The sequence below is a fragment of the Miscanthus floridulus genome, chromosome 7, assembly GCF_019320115.1.
Source record: "Miscanthus floridulus cultivar M001 chromosome 7, ASM1932011v1, whole genome shotgun sequence".
NCBI classification, from domain to species: domain Eukaryota; kingdom Viridiplantae; phylum Streptophyta; class Magnoliopsida; order Poales; family Poaceae; genus Miscanthus; species Miscanthus floridulus.
In genome coordinates, this window is record NC_089586.1 from 3,815,776 (window position 1) to 3,837,708 (window position 21,933).

General features: G+C 45.5%; 2 protein-coding genes across 7 annotated transcripts; both read right to left on the bottom strand.

Annotated features, from left to right (window-relative positions):
• Positions 1-3,491: 3,491 nt before the first annotated feature.
• Positions 3,492-9,465, bottom strand: LOC136466412 (cycloartenol synthase-like). Of its 6 annotated transcripts, none has more exons than XM_066464801.1 (8): positions 9,050-9,465; positions 8,328-8,524; positions 6,784-7,807; positions 4,746-4,931; positions 4,371-4,460; positions 4,102-4,296; positions 3,926-4,010; positions 3,492-3,722 (listed from the first exon to the last, which is right to left on the bottom strand). In XM_066464801.1, the coding sequence occupies exons 3-8, from the start codon at positions 6,985-6,987 to the stop codon at positions 3,547-3,549; spliced, it is 936 nt and encodes a 311-aa protein (XP_066320898.1). In that variant the 5' UTR covers positions 6,988-7,807; positions 8,328-8,524; positions 9,050-9,465; the 3' UTR covers positions 3,492-3,546. The 6 variants fall into 6 exon arrangements, with proteins under 6 accessions (XP_066320898.1, XP_066320897.1, XP_066320896.1 ...); XM_066464800.1 differs by having other exon boundaries at positions 6,784-7,854; XM_066464799.1 differs by having other exon boundaries at positions 6,784-7,108; positions 7,330-8,524.
• Positions 9,466-10,793: 1,328 nt separating this feature from the next.
• On the bottom strand, positions 10,794-20,011 carry LOC136466413 (cycloartenol synthase). Its single transcript, XM_066464805.1, has 18 exons — positions 19,619-20,011; positions 18,660-18,845; positions 18,228-18,317; positions 17,961-18,155; positions 17,785-17,869; positions 17,255-17,421; positions 16,488-16,676; positions 14,064-14,177; positions 13,772-13,894; positions 13,566-13,688; positions 13,278-13,376; positions 12,964-13,020; positions 12,566-12,612; positions 12,345-12,488; positions 12,054-12,231; positions 11,615-11,695; positions 11,451-11,534; positions 10,794-11,146 (listed from the first exon to the last, which is right to left on the bottom strand). Exons 1-18 carry the CDS (start codon positions 19,808-19,810, stop codon positions 11,027-11,029), a joined length of 2,274 nt encoding a protein of 757 aa, XP_066320902.1. The 5' UTR covers positions 19,811-20,011; the 3' UTR covers positions 10,794-11,026.
• Between the last annotated feature and the right edge of the window lie 1,922 nt (positions 20,012-21,933).

Genomic DNA, 21,933 nt, shown 5'->3' on the forward strand with positions numbered 1-21,933 from the left:
AGCTATCATCTAATGGTGGAAGTCCTCGATTGTAGAGTCAAGCTGATGAAGTGACTGAGCCTCCTAAACAACAACAAGGTACATTGCCTCATTATGGATCTCATAACTGCGATGGAGGTGATCCCACATGAGGTGTGAGGTGGCGAGACCTCTGAGGGACTATGCGAGATCGATCTCCATGCTCGCAAGTAAGATAGCCTTGGTAGATTTCTCCTCGCGTAGCCAAGTCTCATAGAGACCAAGATCAGACTGGTAGCTTTCCATCTGAGCCTCAAATGCATCAAGTAAAGCACACTTGGCATCATCATCAGCATCTGGCGGATATGTGGGTGGTGTGGGGAGAATAGGACATGGAGGACAGATTCGATCCCCCGTAAGGTAGCCCCACAGCAGTTGTCCATCCTTGTGGACCTTCGTATGGAAAACAAAGTCACCCCAATTTGTGCCATTGAAAATGATGGGACACTTAGGGACAAGAACAGCACCAAGGCGCCCGGGAGATGCCATGGGAGATGAGAAGGAGGCGCTGTTGTTGTTGTTTGTTTTTTTTATTTTTTTGGGGAGGGTGAGGGGGAAGCACAGAGGAGGCCCAACCTGCTCGCAAATCACGCGAGCGCAATAGATAGGCGCGGCTATGGGTAGAGGAAATAGAGGAAACCGCATGAGGATGCAAGGGGCACGCAGCACACGCACACGGGCAGAGGGAGGTGGCTGACGCGTAGGGGCGCGTGAGCGGGCAGTGCGGGCTATGGTCACGAGCGGGTGGTGGGCCGGCGCGCAGGGTGCGCGCGAGCGTGCGGCGTGGGGGCGCAGCAATGGCACGTGAGGTTGGGCAGGCGGCTGGTGCACAGGCCGTGCGGCGTACGGCCATATGGGTCAGCGGGATTGGTCTCAGCAGAAGGTGAGGAAACCCTAGCTCTTTGATACCATGTTAGAGAATGACCAACCAAATTCTATTCTAGGCCCAAAGGGGCAAATATACAGTGTACATATGCAAAGAAGCCCTCCAAGTAGAGGGAAAAGACACACCCATGTCATGGATGATGAGTGATTGTCAAGTCAAGATGATTGAGCTTTGGTTGAGTTGGTTCTAGAGTGATTTGAACTAGCCAAGGTATCAAGTTGGTTTGTGTTGTGCAACATGTCTCTTGGTTTATGAATGTCCAGGTGTTGAGTGCATCGAGGTGGCCAACAACAATGTAGAAGGTCAAGCGAGGAGTTTGGGTCGATGAACCACGGGCGATGAAGACTGGACATGAAGGCTTGGACCAAGGGACTAAGAGGCAGAAGGATGGACCAAGGATGACTAGCACTTGGCGCGATGACAAACAAGAGCATGTGCAAGATGGTGATGAAGGCATCACTGACCAAAGTCAAGGCTAGAGTTGGACCAAATCAAGGAGAGGCATCGCACGCACTTATATTGGATTGCTGGATTGATGAGGACATGGAGGACACACGTCAACATTGGAGGGGTTGCATACCAGGTACATGGCCCTAGGGTTTGTTAGTTTCTCCTACAAAACCGATGGCGGAGTGATTTTTGGGTTTGGGCCTCAAACACAGGAGAGGATTTTAGGAGTGGTACATGGCATCATTAGAAAGCTTGCATCGAGGCAAAGCGACTTTGTGAAGGGCCCATGGCCGTTCGATGCATGGAAGACCAATTTGGACCATTTTGCCCATAGTGGCCAAGTGCTTCATGTCTAAGCTTAGGTGTATTCTAGAATGGTAATAGCCCTCTATAAATAAGAGGGGAGGCTGCTCAAGACAGTGATCCTTCTACCATTTGTTCATTTCCTTGGTTAGCTCGATGCTCTAAAGATTAGAGCAGTTAGGCTAGAGAGGGGTGAGATTCCCTCTTAGGCTAGTTTCTCACAAAAGTGGGAGAATGTTGGGAGGATGGCTAATCTGATGTATATATGAATTCATGACTGATTTCAAGTGAAAAAAATCTTGTTGAAATCATCTCATGTGTCCCCATCCCGTTGAATCATTTGGTTTTCTTCCATTTGTGGATTTTTATCACCTTTTCTTGGTAATTTTTTGAGGAGCAATTGATATGAGTTCTTGGATGGTTTTGAGGTGGTTCTTAGAGCCTTTTGACATGAGTACATGATAGGATTAACCTAGCACCAAATTCCCCATGATTGGCTTCCAAAATCATTCATTTTCTTCTATAAAATCCTTGTTTTGGTGATTTAATTTATTTGAGTTGGGCATCTTTTATTGTTGTGCTCAATCTTGATGCTAGGACCTCAAGGGAGCATATCTAGTGTTGCCCTTCAATAGATTTTTCATGAGAATTGAAATTGAGTTTTATTGAAAATCACAACTTGAGAAAGAGCAAACTTCATGGTGAAGCCCTGATCTTTTTGTCAAGATCTCTTGGAAATGGCTTTCCCATGGGCAGGCAAACTTTGTGCAAAATATTAAGAATTTTGGAGTTCATTTGCTTGGATTTTTCCTTTTTTGCACAAATTTCTAAGCTAAAATCTATCAAAACTAGCCTAGCCGGGTTTGGCATTTCCAGTGGGCTGATAACCATGAAACCAGACTAGCCAAGTTAAGTGTTCCATTCTTTGCTCGTTTGACTCTATATCTTCCTCATCTCTTTCCTAAGGTTAGTAGGCCCGTTGTGCCTATGTGACCTTGGCGAGAGTTAGAGGATTGGATTGGTGTTTAGAACATAGCTTACATATCACTCATGTCCTCGGTGAGAAAATTTTGAGGATCCCATTCACCCCCTATGCCCTTGTTTGGTACTTTAGATAGTTTTTAAGTATGAGAATACATAGAAAGAAACCTCTTTAAGCTTTTTGACACTTTATATATTCTATATACTTAGTATGAGTCAAAGCAATGTTCACCAAATGAAGTCACTATTAGTGAAGACTGACGTTTACCTCTAATTTCAAATATGTAATCCACCTCAGCTTGTATCTTGGGCAACTCTTTCTAGATTACCTGGTCTGTTACTCTTTCGAGTGGCATTATTTAGTACCCACTCCTATGCAATGAAAAATTAGGTGGGGAAAGTATCCTTTCTCCTCCGTTGAAAAAAGCCATGTTTAGCCAAAAAGATTCTTGAGAACGTGTTATTTAGGCCCTCTTTGGCAAAAGAAGCCAAAATGGGCCTTCACCCCATAAGCCCAAAAAGCCATTGAAGCCAAAGAAGCCACGTTATGCTGGCTTCACCTCTACTTGTAAAAATAGCTTCAACTCTCTGGTTCTTCGATCGTGAAATGCTTTTTCTCGCGAAGCTATTTGGCATGACTTCACTTCAAGCCACAAAGAAGCCAAACCTAAAGCCACTCAAAAGCTCTGCCAAAGAGGCCCTTGGCATAGATTGGGTTACAACAAGGTTGTGCCAGCAACTAAACATACTCTTTTGATAGTGGGATTTCTGAACAAGGAGTAAGGACAACCTTGGCTAAACAGGATCAACTTGTAGACTAATAGATAACTTTGTGTCACCTCATGCAATGAACTCGTACAAAATTTGGTCCATGTGCATCAATGCCCATGAAAAGGTTATGCAAAAAGTTAACAAACCTTAGCACATAGATTGCGGACCTTGTCCCAATCAATCTTGTTATAAGGGTCTTTGAAAATTTCCTTTCTCAAATCCAACACAAGTGGTGTGATTCGGCCGACAAACCTCTTCCCATAAATGTAGCACATAGGCAAATACAACATTCGACAATGACACCACATCCTCCCTACAAGACAATGTAAAATGCTATAGCATATCAGCAAGAAACAGTAGAGAACCATTTATTGATTGCTGGTCGATTGGCCAATTAAAAATGAAAAAAGAGGATGATATATAAATGATGAATTTTGTGATATAAGATCAATGGCGATTGAAATATTCAATTAAGTCATACTAGATTTATGTACACAGAGGAAAAGAAAGCAGAACCTGGGTGAAATGGCAGGAGATATGGCAATAGCCATACTTCTGGTGGGACCGGATTGTTACCAGACCATTCAAATACACCAAGTATCTTAAATAAGCCAGGTAATTAAAATGAATCAAAGCAGATCCAAGAAAATGGAAGGAGCTAATAAACAAACAAATAAGAGTTAATTCCCCACCGAAAGCCAAAACTTGCCCCATGATGCTATATATGTTGCTCCACCATGGTCTAAGATCCAGTTTCGACCTTTCTCCATGGCCCCATCTCCGCTATCTGGTCCCTCTCCAAGCAATCTCAAAATAACATAGGTTAGTGCTGAGCCAAACATGGTGCTCGGACCCTCAATGTGCAAGCCCCAACCGCCATCTTCATTCTACACTTGCAGTGACAAAAATTACATCATATTTAGCCATTATACGGATGAGAAATTTCAGATTGAATCCTTGCCTGATGGTTATAAAGATATCGGCGGATCTCCTTTTGGTGTTCTGGCGATAGGACAGTGTTTAGTGCTCCAATCACATACAATGTTATGATCTATGTATAGGATAAACACAATCAGTAGTTGTTTTGTAAACCAAGAAACATGAAACGTCCATATAATCTAAACATTTCTTAAAAAGCATCTAAATTGGTATTCACATTTAATAAAAAAAATATTGGCGGTCACATACAACATATATAATGCACAAGTGAGAAAGAAAAGAAATAGCACAACTTCATCTTAAACACATGACAAAATTAAGCACATAATTAGTCATAGGAATGCATATCCAAGTGAAGTAAAGAAGTTGCATATCACTGTAGAGTTGGAGGAGGTACCAAGCCTGACACGAGGAACATAGGACCACCATAGTCCCCAGGCCAGTGCCCATCGTGTGCCTGGATAGTAGAAAAACGGTTGATTGCCCTTCTCAAGGTAGTCGACACGGCTTCAATGGTAACATCTTCATGCTCATCTAGTTTGATCGTCGGAAGGTCCAGCTGAAGAGGATTTTCTTTGGCGAACTGGATGCAATATGTAAGGAGAGAATATATATTCCAAATTTACAGGAAAGCAGAGCACTGAAACAGATTGCAGAAGAAACCAGGCTAGGCTAGAGTTTGTGTGTACGTGTGTGTGAGTGAGTGAGTGAGAGAGACAGGTCTCAAAAAAGTGTGAGTGAGTGAGTGTGTGTGTGTGTGTGAGAGAGAAAGAGTCTATTCTGCACCCACGCACAGTCAATGTGTGCGGTGTGTCCACCCGAGTTTGCAACTTACAATGATAACTAGTTGCAGCACTGATTACTGCTCTATTGCAACTAGTGTGTAATCCATGTTACAACATGAATTGTAGTTGCAAATACAATGAAATCAGAGTTGCGATTGCAAAATTACGGAAGACAGCTGCTCAGTTGCAAAAATACAAAAGACAATTGCAATTCTGATTTTCTTGTTCTTTAGCACATACAACAATTGCAACTGATATTGTTGAAGTTGCAATTACAAAATTATGGAAGATAGGTAAATTGCACAAGTACATAAGACAATAGTAATTTCTATTTTGTTAGCTACAACAACTGCAACTGATATTGTTATTAAGTTGTAACTGCATCACAAATCAAATTGCAACTCGGAACCGCCTAGGTGTAGCTACAAATTGGAACTAACAAATTGCCTAGGTAGAAAGTACCAACAAATACTAAACCCAATTCTCAATAATACTAGAAAATACTAAAAGTACTAACAACTATCAAATCTAGTTACTAGAGAATACCTACAAATACTAAACCAAAATCCTCAAAAACACTAGGAAATACTAACAAATATAGACAAATACCGACAACAATCAAATCTAATTACTAGAAAATACCAACAAATACTAAATTCAATTTCTCAAAATTACTTGGAAATACTAACAAATATGGAGAAATATTGAAAAAAAAAATCCAATTCGTAGCGACCCTAATTAGTATGCCTGAAATGACCCCTAATCAGTTTGCTTGCTACAACCCTAGTCAGTATGAATGTTGCAACCCTAATCACAACGCAAGAGTATATATAGGAGACCCTGTTTGAGAATTCTAAAAAGTAGCAACCTATGCAGGTAAGCATATGGTATGGTAAACGCATATATACCCGTTGTGGCCATAATCGGTATCCCTACTCCAGCTTGTAATCAGTATAACAGGAATAATTTTATTTACTGCACCTCTAGCACGTGGATGGACCCACCTTTTTTTTTTTTGAGCCTACCCACCTTTAATTTGTGTTGTTGGGTTTGCGCGGGAGGACGACAAGGACCCGAGGTGGAGCTGGTTCGGTTTTTTTTAGCACGGAAAGTTGTAGTATCTGTACTCTACACACCATACTTATATCACCACACACGTATATCCACACCTTTAGAAACTACAACCTATACACCTTAAACGTTCTTCTGAAGATTACCGAAATCACACGAGCCTCGTAGATGACGGGTACATCGTAGTCCTATTATAGCGCCATGCGAGTATCCAGAACCTGGAGAAAACAAATATAGGGAGGAAACAACCCCGGTGCCACACCTGGCCGATCCACAACTGACATTCGAACGCGGGTGGGTGGCCTCCACGACGGGAGCGCTCACCGGTGCGCTACAAGCGCGTTAGCGGAGCTGGTTCGGTTGGATTGGGCATTTGGGCTGGGCTGGTGACTAGTGTCGAGTGGTTACATACATACGCGTGTCACACTGACGATAGCCCGATCGAAGAAAACAGGCTCGATCAGTTTTTGCTAAAAAATAACATGCTCGATCAGTTCGCGCGCCTGGTACGAAAGGCTAGACAATTTTGCTAAAACCCCCCGAAAGGCTAGCTACTGGAAGTTAAGCGACGGGACCCACCTGGATGCGCATGAGGAGGTCGGCGCTGTGCTTGAGGTGGTGCCTGCCGTCGACGAAGGCCCGGCGCGCGGCGTCGACGGCGGGGTCGGGGTCGGCGGCTGCGTCGAACTCCCAGACCTGGCGGCCGACGTGGCCGTTCTTTGTGCGGAGCCAGGGCCAGGGTTCCCCGCCGGCCCCCTCCTCCGCGACCCGCAGGCGCCACATCCCCCGCCCCCGCGCCTCGTCCGATCTCTCAAATGCAGCGGGGTGCCGCCGGCGGGCAAGCGCGACCACAGGTCACAGGCTGCCGTTTTGTCTTGTTTGTTTCGTGCTTTCCTTTTTCGATCTGCATGTGGTTTTAAATGGCAAAATTGCTCCATTGAGTAACACCTCCGCTAAAAGTAGTTTTTTGGATGCGTTCGTCCGTCGCCATGGGCATCTTTTCACAACGATTCCAGGGTTGACCAATATCTTCTTTTTTTGTATATAAAGAATAATAAGGAGTAGGATAGGATTGGAGTCGCTTTCTAAATCTGGTAAATTAGTGGAGTATCAAAAATCAGTTACCACTTCCAATGATAATCAGCTAACCCGTGCTCGTTCGTAGCGCGACACCGCCACGTCCTGCCCCGCCTCGCCGCCAGCGTGCCCCCGTGAAATTTTGTCGAGCGTAGAAATGCTCAAATTAAAACTCCAAGGAAAATAACTAATCCTCTATATGAACCGGCAAATTTCTGATGATAACTGACTGAAAAGAAGCCACTGCCTAGTAATCGAACCATTTTCTGTATTCCTAATCGAATAGTACGGATGAGCTGCTAATAGAATATTACGGATGAGATGCTAATAGAATAGTACAGATGAGATGCTAATAGAATTAGCATCGGATCACCGATCACATCACAGCTTCAGCATCAGCGGATCAGCTAGCCTCCACATATTCTACTCCCCATTTGGATTATTTGTATCACTGGTGCATCAGCGGATCAGCCTCCACATATTCACCATCAGCGGATCAACACCTGGCATGAAAGGTTGATGGTGGCTGCAAAAACAAATTTGTCCAACCGAAAACTGCTATTCAAAACATCACTGCAAAAAAAAAAAAATTTGCTGATAACATGGACAGGGCCAGAGGCCAAGTGAAGAGGCATGGGCATGCAGAACAAAAACTGTCAATCGAGTGATACCATGATGTCATGCGAAATATTACCTGCTACATTGAAATAGTGAAAGTATATTTTACAGAGTATTTTGGTCCTTTTAAACAACAGGGAGAAAATAAATAAATTAGTCCTAATATAGTAACAATGCTTCAGCCAGGTCATCAAACAGACCTATTTATATAAGACAAACTTGGCACCCATGGCATGAAGAAGCAATAATTGAAGGAATCACATTAGGATAATCAGCAAACCTAACATTAAACAATGGCTCCAACTATTAAATCTTATAAAACGCGCAGCACAATCTCAAACTTTACAAAAGGTACTACTCTTTGATCATGACTGACCTCTAACTGAAAATTGAAAATGAATTATGAAGTTGAGACAGAGAAGGCTTACACATCATACAAATAGATATTGACCACTGAGGCGATGTTTACACGGCGTGTTCTTCTAATCAAAGTAGGACTCTGCATGGATAATTTTATTCTGCTGGAGGCACTGCCTTTCTAAAAATATATGAATTTTCATCCCTAATCTGTCATCACACCCTGACTCAGCCATGTCTTTTCTGAAGCCAATTTAGAGATGAAGTCCTAGAAAAACATATGATAAATAAACTTAGAGAAGCAAATCTGGGAATATATAGACCCCCTAGAAACAATTGTGAGCCTCTGCACCCACCAAGGTTTAGCAGAGTAATTTACATCCGGTCTAGATTCAGATTAGCAGACTTACCTATATCTGCCATGTAAGTAACTTTGGATCACTATATGTATCCAAGCTCGTTTTAGATTCAGATTAGATGGCGATTGGCAAGTAAACTCTAATCTCACAACAATGGGGAAGCAGGGCGATTTTACATGAATCCTCGTACCAGGAAATGACATGAAATTGGTAAACAACTAAAAAATGATTGCCCAAATCAAGCAATCGGGAACGGTCGGCTGGCCGGTTGGTCAGTCCGGGGGTTTTCTCGATCTGAGAAGATCTCTTCTTAAACTGGAATACCCGGCCGCTGTCTAGCCACCGCGGATCGAGTTTCAAATCAGCAATCAGAAAAATCCCTTTCCTTTCAAACTGTCCATCCACATCTGAATGATTGAAATATAGCATCGTACCTGTAAACTGCAGTGGCGACATGGACCTCTTCACCCATGGGCCAATGGTGTAGCATAATGATGGAGACGATGAACGTACGAGAGGCTGCTGCAGCCTGCTCCCATGGGTGCACGGGGGCACTATGGGGGCATGAAGACCTACCGTCCATGCCGATGGGAGAGAATGGAGAGCAGGCAGCAGTTTAGCTCGGAGGTGAGTTAGAGGTTAGAGGCAGAGGACACGAAGCGTCGACAGTTCGCCAGGTAGCGGCTCTGGTCGGAGATGACCCTAGTGCCACACCAATTGCCTTGGCCTTGGATCCCATGGACGAGTCGCGTGGAACACGAATTGCCTCACAAATCACGATCATGGAGACGCCGCCTCCCCTTCCAGCCCGGATTGCTGACGTCTGGATGTCCGACGATGGGATAGGATTCTGTAGGACGGCCTGAGCACACTCTCACAGAACGGCCTAGCAGAATAGCCCATCATAAAACGCCATCACGTGACCCCGCGCCTGCCGCTGCGCCGTTCGCGGCTGCATGTGCCGCGTCTGTCCCCATCCGCCTCGTCCCGGCCCATCCACCTCGCCCCACCCCACATCCAATGCTCCATCTCCCTAACCCCCTCCTTTCTCTCTCTCCGCACGGGTGGCACCCGGGAGCTGGGATGAGATTGAGCACGCCCCATCTGCGCACCCTTGGCTCGCCGTGCCCCTTCCTACGGCGTCCGGCCGTACCCCATAGCTCTCTGAACATACCTCTGAAATACGAAAACACTTACAACATAAAATATTTGAATACAACATACGTCTGAAGCATATAAAACATTTATGACATACACTTGTAACATGTGTGTGAAACATATGCAACATCCAGATAGAACACTTGCAACATAAAAAAACTTATTGCAACATAAAACGAAAATAGCTGAAACATTTCGAATATACTCTTGCAATATATGTGTGAAACATGTGCAACATACAGATAAAAAACGCTTGGTACATACGTCTGAAATTTGAATTTGACATTTGTGACTACATGCATGACACTACCTAACTTGTCCTACTGTTAACAACAATGCAGTTTAACTCTACAGGTTTGGAGCTGAAGGCATTGGGCCTGCTGGCTGCGGCTGCACTGCAGCGCAGCGGTTCAGTCACTATTTCATCTCCTCCGATCCTCCCTCAGGCCGGCTTGCAGGAAGAACGAAGGAGCTGGAGCTGTTCCTGCTCGTCGCCATGACCCATGTTTGACCACCTGAACGACAGGTGCACCAAGGAGCTGGAGGCCATCCAGAGGCAGTACCCCTTGGAACCGTTGAAGGCAAGCAAAGCATGCGCGTCTGCTAGGTTCAGATACGTACAGGATATATAATCACCAATTTCATCTTATATATAATCGGGGGTTGTGTTGATAGTCGCAGTACTTGGCGACGACGCTGCGCATCGACTACGGCGAAGGTATCCGAATGCTGCAGGAAGCCAGGGGTACACATGGAGCCCACGGGTAACCTGCATGCCGTCTCTGAAAAACTGTAATCGATAAGCAGACAACAGGCAGATATGTACTCTATCGCCGATTGGATTTTATTCTCCCAACTTTCTCAGGTGCGTGACTGAGATCTGAGAGGAGCAAAATTGCATGGCACAGGGCATACCAGGTACCAGCATTGCCACTTTGCCAGCAGCACCGCTTTGAGACTGTAACAAGTCAACTGACAATCGCGCAGCTCCGACTACATCACATCATTTGCACAAGAACGGAGTATATCTGAATCTAACATTATCCCACTTTCAATATACATTATTATTATTATTAGAACTAGGAGCGCAACTCCTGAACAAAGCTACATTATTCCAATTGCCACATGGCTACTCACAAAAGGCTGATTCATGAGACACACCTCCCGTTCACCAGCAAGACAGTCCTTGGCGTGCCAAGATAGAGTCACAAGGCAACAAAGTGCCTTCAATCTAGTTGATGGGGGCACAGGCACTACTGCTTGCCAGCCCCCAAGATTCGGCACCGGTACTCTCCCAGAGCCCAAATTGGGAAGGTGTTCCTGTACTGGGAGTAACTGATCATGCAGTTCTTGTTGAACACTCCTATGATCTCCTGTGTTAGGTGGTGCAATAGTTAGTTACAAAAAAAAGGTGAAATGTCCATGCAACCAGCGACTAACCCTGGTCAATAAGACAAACTGAGATGCCTAAAATAATAAGATGTTTAGATATCAAGAAAAAAGAGGAATCACTACATAAGACCACAGCTTCCATTGTCTCAGCAATATACTTATGCCTAGAATATAACCAACCATTTTTTTTACCCATTTGCTTCTAGAGCAAAGTTTTTAAATTGAGATTATATTTGATGGAAAAATGATTAAGGTTAGTATCTCTGTGTACCGATTATTACTTACTTGCTGAGGAAATTCTCCATCCTCTGATTGCAAGTTGATCAAAACCTTTGCTGCTCGGTGTAGAGGCATTGGATCTCTCTCAGCCTGTATGGGTGAGATTTGAGTACCATAACAAATGTGCACATCTTATCAGAGTATCCAAAGCCACAAGCTAAATAACAGACCTGTCCTGCATCAATCAGTGCCAGCATGGCCCAACTAGTGTTCACTGCATGAGGTTGGTTGCCTTTGAGATTGGTGTAAACCTGATTGAGTGCGTCAAGAGATGGTTAATGCAAAGTCCTTTCCAATTCCAAGAAGTCTATATGCATATAAGAATCAACACTGCACCACTGTTTTGCTCAATGGCAGGTCATTTCAACTGCTATCTACTCGTACCAAAATCTTCAGAAAAAATGATGCGCTCTAAATAGACAGGTTTTCTCTGGGCTTGGTACGTTATATAAATCTAAAACTAAAAGCAGGTTGCCCTAAAATCTTGACTGTAGCACACAGATGATGAAAATTGGAATAGGTAACATAATGCAGCAAACAACATTGCCAGTATATCCATAACACTGTTAAGTCCTATTATTTTAAAGAAACTGACAGAAGTGAATTTACCTGGTCTTGAGATGATAAATAGCTTTCTCCCCAACCACCGGAAGGAAGCTCTTTTGATAACAGAAAGTCGCATGCCTTTCTGATTGCAGGACTGTTCTCAAATGTTCTACCAGCAGCAATTAGTCCCTTCACACCAAACCAAGTGCCGTATGTGAAACAAACAGCCCAAGAGCCATACCTGTTGGAAACAGATAAACATATAGAAGGCAATGAAGGCTATCTGGAGGCACCTTCCAAAATAACGAATCTGTTTAATTGGTATTTTGTGTTGCATGGAGTCCAAATACTGACCATGAACCATCACTTTTCTGAATACTCTCAATGAAATTAGAAGCTTTGCTGATACAGTTATCCACCTCTTTCCTGCGGTGCCCAGGGTATAGTTTTTTGAATGATGTCAGGGCCTGAATTGCTGCTGATGTACATTCAACATACCTGCAAAATGGGTTTTATGTTTCTTCAATTTGTTTTATAAGTAAAAATCAGCACAATGAAAGGTTACTGCATCTTACGGGTAATCAATCACAATATCCCCAAAGGTCTCAGCAGGATTGATAAGCTGAATAATTTAAGAAACAATGTTAATATAGATGAAATATGAAAGATTCAACGAATACTGATGAATTATTCTGTTTTGAAACAAAACAAATATCTTATCTAGTATGTATTTCTACTCAATGTCAAATGGGAATAATTAAGAAATTCACAAGTCGCCTGATTAACTTGGCGATTGGCGTTCTATACTTCAGAAAGTAGAAAAGTGGCAGGTAACTTCACATTTCAGAGGGAGAGAGTGCAATCATGAACTTAAAATACTGCCATGCTTAGACATGAGCAAAGGTAGATTATGCACGTATGTGTGTTTTGTGGTGCGGTGTGTGGAGGGTTTCAAAGAAGTTCATCCACCTACCTCCAGCCAGGGATAAGATCTTGTGAGTTCATATGTCGCGAAACCACCATTATCATTCTGTAAAGGTTAATGCAAACTAATGAGACATGCTCCCTCCAACGGATTTATTCAAAACACATAAGAACATTGGAATCAATGAGAAACTGCACAGAATTTAAATAAGATATATGACCACAGTATAATAAAAGGGCTGCTGCCAATTCAAGGAGTCTTCTTTTCCATAACGCACACAATGTTTACAGAATCGACCATTGTGTTAAAAATTGATTCAATAGCAACAATTGCGAGAAGATGAAAAAATTCAGGATGCTTACCATATAAGACATTAGACAACTGGCAGCATCATAAAATCTATTAGCTTCCACTGGTTCACCAACAATTTTGGGAGAGATCTTTGATAACAATAATGAAGCCTTGAGTAAAAGAAAAATGAGCAATTACTATTCATTAGAACAAATAATTATGAAATTATGACAACGTGCCAGACACTATACTGTCAAGAATGCTGGAACATAAATGTGAAGGAACAAAGCTAAACTTTGACAAAATTTTAACCTTCTACAATAAATTTCCTTATTGGTAATGCTCATGACTGAATTCACCTTTAGTCCTTCAGCAGTGCAATCAGATATAGGCCAACCATGATCAGCAGTTGAGAATGGCCATGCACCTTTAGATGTGTGGCGGTACCAGTCATCCAGATCACCAGGGCAGTCATCAAGAACCTTTCATATTAAAAAGCCATTTATCAGTGCTGTAAATGGACCTAAGATTGAACAATATAGACAAAAAGGCATGTCAACTGTACCTGCGAATTCTTGATATAGTTGTGTGCTAGTTTAAGGGTGGGACCAAACTCTTCAATGAGGTTGGTAGCCACAATGGCTTGAACTGCGAAAGCTGTATCCCAAAGTTGGCTGCCATTATAACCCTACAGTGGAAAGAGCTGGCTAGATTGAAGATGCCAAAACAATTTGCCAATCCCATTAAGAGACAGTAAAATATTATATGTTGACAGGTTTGCTGTTGCAGTAGCTGCCAAATAGGATAGGAAGTTAATTAAGTAAAAGGAAATGGGCCACAGAATAAGCAATAATCACCTGCATCTTCATGCCATCTTCAGCAAGCCACAAGTAATCATAGACTCGTGGGATATGAAGTTTGAAGGCCTCTGAGTTTGGATCTTCAATCCAGCAAGCAAGCATATTCAATACCTGCACAGAATTTCAGAAATTAGTCGAACAACATTAAGAAATAATCAAGAAATAAATCACAGTATACACTTCTAATAAAAGTTTCACAACCTATGAGCATAAACTGAACATCATCAAATTAGCAGAAGTGATTTAAGTCAGCAAAAATGACATAATGAGAGACAGAAATCAACTATACTCAAGAGTCAAGACAGAGGAATCCATCCCAGTCTCCCAGACATCAAGGCACTAACAGAAGGATATTTTTTTGTTAATACAAATCGTTGGAGCAGAAAGAGAAAGAAAAGCAATTCCATAATTTGAATATATCATTCAAGTAATGTCTTGTTTGGCATAATCCTACGCTGCTACAAAGGACTGTGGATTGCATATACTGGATACAATTAGCAAAATCACGAGTACTTGTAGCATAGAATGCGTTTTTCATGAATTACAAGATACAGATCATAGGACAATCATAGCGAATGAGGCGGAAGAAGTGACAAATCACATAACCCACGGCAGCTATTGTAATATTTAACACAAATCTGGGGTGGACTGAAGGAATATTTTAGTCAGGCAATTCAGGAGAAAGTAATGGGTTAAAAAAGGTGAAGATTGTAACGGGAGGTGTCGGTGTTTCGAGTCACCACCAACAAGTAAATTTTTAATATTACGCGTCTGGCTCGGATGGTGTGCTAAGAGGATACGAGGTTTATACTGGCTCGGGCGGAATGTCCCTACATCCAGTTCGTCACTGCTGCTCATGTTTTTAGCACTAAAAGTTTGTAGTAGGGGTTACAAACAGGCGAGAGAGGGAAAAGATCATAAGTCTCTGGTGAAAGGAGTAAACGGGTGCCGAGAGCTCGGTTGCTGCTCAGCCGTGTGTTCGTGTTGTGTTTTTGCGGTTCGGGGTGATTCGATCGGATCGTTGATCAGATTGTCCGATGCCCCTTATGGGACGCCCTGCTTTTCCTTTTATAGGCCAAAAGAAGAACCAGAGAAAGAGAGCCGAAGACCTTCAGGATCGCCGGGTCCTTCTTCTCCTTCATGCGGGTCCCGCCGACCCTGTAGATGTCAACAGGGACGGTTCCACGTCGCGACTCTATCCGTCACTGGCGCCATGCGTAGGTGTCATCTGCCGGTCATGGCGCTCCACTCCGTCCTGGCGGACGTTGTGGCTAACTGACGCGCCTATCAGTGTTCGTACGAGTGTTAGACAGAACAACACCGATACGCCCGACGCTGTTCTTGATGTGAATCCCCAGGTATGGACCGTCGTGGCCGTGGGTTACATCGGGGTGTGCCGGTCTCTTCCCTGTCAGAGCTTTGACCCAGACCCATACGCTTAGACCTGGAGTGGTTGGCGGTGGTATGGGTCTCCATCGAGCGAGGCGGAGCCCTTGGCCTCGGGGTCGGGCGAGGTGGAGTCCTCCCCCAGAGGCCGGGCGAGGCGGAGCGCAGACCCAAGGGTCGGGCGTGGCGGAGCCCACGGTCTGGGGGTCGGTCGAGGCGGAGCGCAGACCCAAAGGGTCGGGCGAGGCAGAGCATAGACCCAAAGGTCAGACGAGGCGGAGCCGCGACCTCGATGTCGGGCGAGGCAGAGCCCGTCCCCGGAGGTCGGGCGAGGCGGAGATCACCCCCTCGGGGTTGGGCGAGGCGGAGTCCTCCCCCAGAGGCCGACGAGGCGAAGCGCAAACCCAAGGATTGGGCGAGACGGAGCCCGCGGCCTTGGGGTCGGACGAGGTGGAGCCCGCGGCCTCGGTGTCGGGCGAGGCAGAGCCCGTCCCCGGAGGTCGGGTGAGGCGGAGATCACCTCCTCAGGGTTAGGCGAGGCGGAGTCCTCCCCCAGAGGCCGAGCGAGGCGGAGCGCAAACCCAAGCGTCGGGCGAGACGGAGCCTGCGGCCTCAGTGTTGGGAGAGGCGGAGCCCGCCCCCAGAGGTCAGGCGAGGCGGAGATTCCCCCCAGGATCAGTTGAGGCGGAGCTCGCCCCAGAGGTCGGGCGAGGCGGAGCCCGCGCACCTGGGGGTCAGTTGAAGTCGTAGTCGTGCTCTTGACAGCTCGGATAAATCAATGTTGATGGTCATTAGCTTTTCCTCTTCGGGTACCCTAGTATTGGTCCCCGACGGGAGGGTTAATCATTTTAATGCCATAGTAAGCTAAGGAAGCACAAGCTGAAAGTTAAAGGAAGCACTGAAATCACAAACGCCTCGGCTTCTTTCTTATTGGAGAGTAAATAAATCTACATCAAAGTCACTAGCATATGGCCTTAAATAAGACTACACCTCCTTTTGTAAAGGTTCAGCAAGCAATGATAGCCCTCAATTTACCTTGTTTACAGGACCAATGCAAATGTAACGAGTGTTCTCATCCTCATAGTGAACATGTTGCATGACTGTTTCCAGAGCTTTCTCCCTCAATTTGCTGCCAGGCCAATGCATCATAACTGGTTCAACGAATTTATGGAGAGTGGCCCATAACACATCTTGAACGAATGGGTGTGGGTAGTACAGATCTTCCTGCAGCACAAATGTATCGAAACTACTTCAGACAGAATAATCAGGATCCAAAATGGACTCCTCAAAGACGAAGAAAGATAAAAATTAAAGTTCCTTTAAGTTTTCAGAACTAAGCATCTTTTCAAATAGCATCACTTGCCAATTAATGACTGTTAAGGGACTTTGAGACACATTATGTGAAAGATGGATCCCATACTAACTAAAGAAGTACAGATCCAGATCAATTGGGCCCATCATGGTAGTAACTGGTAAGTTACATGTTTTTTCTCGAACAAAATAAAAGAAAGAAGAGAGTTTCTAAGTATAAGCATACATGTAAAGAAATTTCTTTAAGCTTCTTGACAATATATATATTTTAAGTAGAGTTACGACAAGGTTGTGCCAGTAACTAAGCATGCTCTTTTGGCAGTGGTATTTCTGAACAAGGACTAAGGACAGCCTTGGCCAAAAACAAGATCAACTTGGAGACTAATACATAACTTTGTGGCACCTCATGCAATGAAGTTGTGCACAATTTGGCCCATACGTACGAATGTATCAATGCCCATAAGAAACGTTACACAAAAAAGTTAACAAACCTTAGCACATAGATTGCGGGCCTTGTCCCAATCAATCTTGTTGTAAGGGTCCTTGAAAAGTTCCTTCCTTAATTCCAACAGAAGTGGTGTGATTCGGCCAACAAACCTCTTCCCATAAATGTAGCACATTGGCAAATACACCATTCGACAATGACACCACATCCTCCCTGCAAGACATTGTAATAAACCACAAAAGCGTATCATATGAGGAAAAGGAATAGCATAGCAACCAAGAGAACACTACTGAAAGACTACGGACCTATGGTAATGCAAAGAAGATTGATTGTTGGCCGATTGGCACATTAAAAATGAAAAAAGGAATGATATATAAATGACAATTTTATGATACACTAATATCATTGGTGATTGCAACATTCAGTTAGGGCTGAATATCTATTGTTTAATCTTCAACGCGTACTATATACAACCTTTAGAACCAACTTAGCAATCTTTACCACTGAGTGATAGAATGTATATATATACACCTATAAATACTAGATTTATGTACACAGAGGAAAAGAAAGCAGAACCTGGGTGAAATGGGAGGAGATATGGCAGTAGCCATACTTCTGGTGGCACCGGGTTGTTACCAGACCATTCAAATACACCCAGTACCTTTAATAAGCCAGGTAATTAGAAAGGATTAAAGCAGATCCAAGAAAATGGAAGCAGCTAATGATCAAATAAATAAGAGTCAATTCCCTACCGAGAGCCAAAACTTCCCCCATGATGTTATATATGTTGCTCCACCATGGTCTAAGATCCAGTTTCGACCTTTCTCCATGGCTCCATCTCCACTATCTGGTCCCTCTCCAAGCAATCTCAAAATAACATAGGTCAGTGCTGAGCCAAACATGGTGCTTGGACCCTCAATGTGCAAGCCCCAGCCACCATCTTCATTCTACAGTTGCAGTGACAAAATTAGATCACCTTTAGCCATTGTAGGGTTGACAAATTAGAACCGAATCCTTGCCTGGTGATTATAAAGATACCGGCGGATCTCCTTCTGGCGTTCTGCTGACAAGACAGTGTTTAGTGCTCCAGTCACATACAATGTTATGATCTGGATAAAGAATAATATACAATTAGTGGCTGTGTTTGTAAACCTGGAAACATGAAACATAAGTTTTCCATATAATCTAAAAATGAGATGCCTGCCACAATATGCTAGTCCCTATTTTAGGAGGAATCCAAATTGGTACTCGCACTGAATCCAAGAAAAAATATATTGTGCTCACATACAACATGAGGCACAAGAAATGAGAAAAGCAAGACAGCACAATTTCATCTTAAACTTATCATAAGATTACACACAGAGCACAGATTTAGTCGTAGGAATGCACACCCAAGTGATGAAGTAAAAGTAAGCAAGTTGAACATATCACTGTAGAGTTGAAGGAGGTACCAAGCCTGGCATAAGGAACATAGGACCACCATAATCCCCAGGCCAGTGTCCATCGTGTGCTTGGAGAGTAGAGAAACGGCTGATTGCCCTTTTCAATGTAGTCGACACGGCTTCCTCGGTAACATCTTCATGCTCACCGAGCTTGATCCCTGGAAGGTCAAGCTCAAGAGGATTTTCTTTGGCGAACTGCAGTGTGTAAAAGGGAGCAGATGTTTCAAATTCACAGGGAAGCAGAACACCGAAACAGAGACTGCACAAGAAAGGAATACTGAGCGCAAGACTGGACTACATTAATTCCCAAAAACGGTGTCCATTTTCAACCAGTTCGCGTGGTACTAATATTTCAACGGATAGTGAAATGTTTTCTTTTTGGAAAAAAGTGACAGTGAAAGGGTTAATGTGGTCAAGAGATCACACAATTTTTTTTTTAAAGTGACAGTAAAAGGGTTACTGTGGTGAAGAGACCTCACAGAGTTGATACTGTATTATCTCCCACAGGAACCATGTGCTGTGTCATGTTTACATACGGCTGCAACTAGAAATTGCAAACTGAACCACGGCAGACGGCACCACATTTAAAAGGTGCCGATAGTAAAGTACGGTATGTATGGGGAAAAACGGAGGAAGTCTGAAATCGTGACAAGAGGAAGGATGATCCTCCCTGCAACCTGCGAGAGCCAGAGCATACCGCGCATACCGGTATGTGAGCCCATCCCGGCTCGCATACCGCGCATTAAAATTGTACGAGAGTCCGACGCACGACGGCAGCCCGGCCACAGAACACGCCATCCGTCAGCGGCGGACCGACCGAGACGGCGACATGCACGCGGGCGGGCTGGCGAGGGCAACGGCAGCCGCGTGGGCGCATCAGTGGGGAACCGGAGCCGGAAAGGAAGGGGGGCAGGCAGGCATTACGAGCGGGTAGCGATCGGAAGGAGTGCAGGAAGGCAGGCGCCCACCTGGATGCGCATGAGGAGGTCGGCGCTGTGCTTGAGTTGGCGCCTGGTGTCGACGAAGGCCCGGCGCGCGGCGTCGACGGCGGGGTCGGGGTCGGCGGCGGCGTCGAACTCCCAGACCTGGCGGCCGACGTGGGCGTTCTTCGTGCGGAGCCAGGGGTCCCCGCCCCCCTCCGCGATCCGCAGGCGCCACATCGCCCCGCGTCGTCCCTCTCCTCAAATGCGGCGGGTGCCGGCGGGCAGCGGGCGAGGGAGATCCCGATCCGCGGTGGACGGACGGCAACGGCACTCCCCTCCTCGTGCGTGCGTGGCGTGGCTCCCGAGAGGCCGCCGGGATCCCCGGGCTATTTAACTTTTTAGCGTGCGGCCTCACAAGATAGCAGCTCTTCGACGCTACCCTTTCAGGACGAACGGAGAAAAACGATACATGTTTATTTAGTCTGATCGGCAGTATGTAAATGTCTGTATCGGGCTTGGCTTATTAGGGTCTGTTTGGTTCTCTAGTTTATGGACTAAAGTTTTAGTTCACTTTGGTCTATAAACTAAAAGTAGATTAAAATGATATTTGGTTTCTTAACTAAAATGGACTAAAGTAAAGAGAGAGCGATAAATGAGAGGTATGGGTATCCCAACACCTTTTAATCCATTTTAGTCCAGTTTTATGGACTAAAGGACTAAAGGATTTTAGTCCACTTTTAGTTAAGTGTTTGGCTATTTAGTCCAACTAAAGTGTAGATTTTAGTCTAAAATGCTTTAGTCCATGGGAACCAAATAGGCCCTTAGCCAGCCAACAGTGTTTTCCTCTCATACCAAACTAGCCAGCAGTACTTTTAGCCATAGGCTTATAAGTCAATCCAGCTGAAACGAACAGGCTGATCATTTATGTTCGCGTGGCATGCCAGCTTCACTGTCCAGCTCAGATCCGAGTCAGCAGGCTCCGATCAAATGACCGCCCCTGCCTCTGGCTTCTCTCTCCCCATTACTGACACACGGATCCCACAAGTCAGATTCTTCTTCAACCTTCGGCCATCACCACACATTGAGGAAGGGGAGGAGCTCGTGCAGTCCATGGTGGAACCGCCCGTCTCCACCCGAGACGCCAGTGACCCCGACGAGGTCGCGTCCACAGCCGGAGCCAAGGTCACACCAGACCGAGCCAACCGCGCTCATGGAAGCTAGGGACGGGCGGCGCTCGCTGGAGCCGGGGTCACGCCCGTCGGAGCTGGCTGAGCTCGTCGGAGCCCCGATCACGCCTGCCGGAACCGCGAGACGCTGTGGCTGGCGGTGACATGCATCTCCGCGGTGCACCTGGGGAGGTCGGTAGAGCCGCGGCGGCGGCGCGAGGTGGCAACGTGGATGCTGGACGCCACAGAGCCGCGCAGGTTCAACATGCGCCAGCTATGCGCCAACTAGAACCGCGCCGTGGCTGCGCTCTCCTGGGTCGCCGATGCAGCGCGCTGGATGGAGGACATCCGATCGTGGCGGAATACCCTACGGCGACCGCGATGGCACACACCGTGCTGGTCCTCGTGTGGCACTCAGATCTCATCGTGCCGACGCTGACGCTGCACGCCGCCGTAGTGTTGTTCGTCGCACTGTGCGTCCTTGTGGCCATGGTACTGTACATGGTGCCCATGAAGATGGTGGCCGTGCGGTGATCAACTTCTTCCGGTGGCTGCCTCCCATGTCTGAACGAATCATGTACAAGAAGACAATCGGTTGCAATGGCTAGAGGATGAAGGAGAATCGGACTTGGGGTCCACGTGTCAGTGAGGGGGATAAAGACGCTGGGGCAGGAGATGTCTTTTTATCTGAACCTGCTGACTCGGATTCGAACTGGACAGCGAAGCTAATGTGTCAAGAGCACACATCATAAATGTATATCGTTTTTCTCTCTGCTATTAAAAATGTAGCACGCTAAACTAAAACTGCTAATTGGGGAAGAGCCGTCCATTATGACGATAAAAAGTCCGGTGCCTGCGCCTGGTGCCTAGTGCCTGCGCCTCGTGATGGATGGCAGAGGGGAGTCCACAGACGTCCAGGACAGGCTGGGCGGCAGGCTGGAGTTGCAGAGAGCCTGCAGGAGTGCAGGGGGAGGTGGGGGTTAGATTTGATTTGGGATTTGGGTGGGGTTTATCGTTTATTAGGCAGCACCCAGCAGCGGCTGCCTGCCATTTGATAATCTGTTTTGTTTTAATTCACAAAAAAAAAATCTGTTTTGTTTTTCGCTTCCAACCGCTGGGTGGCTCGTGCCGTCCTCGTGCGCGTGCGTCGTGGCGGAAGCGGATCGTGGTGGGGCCCGCGTGGCACGAGTCCGT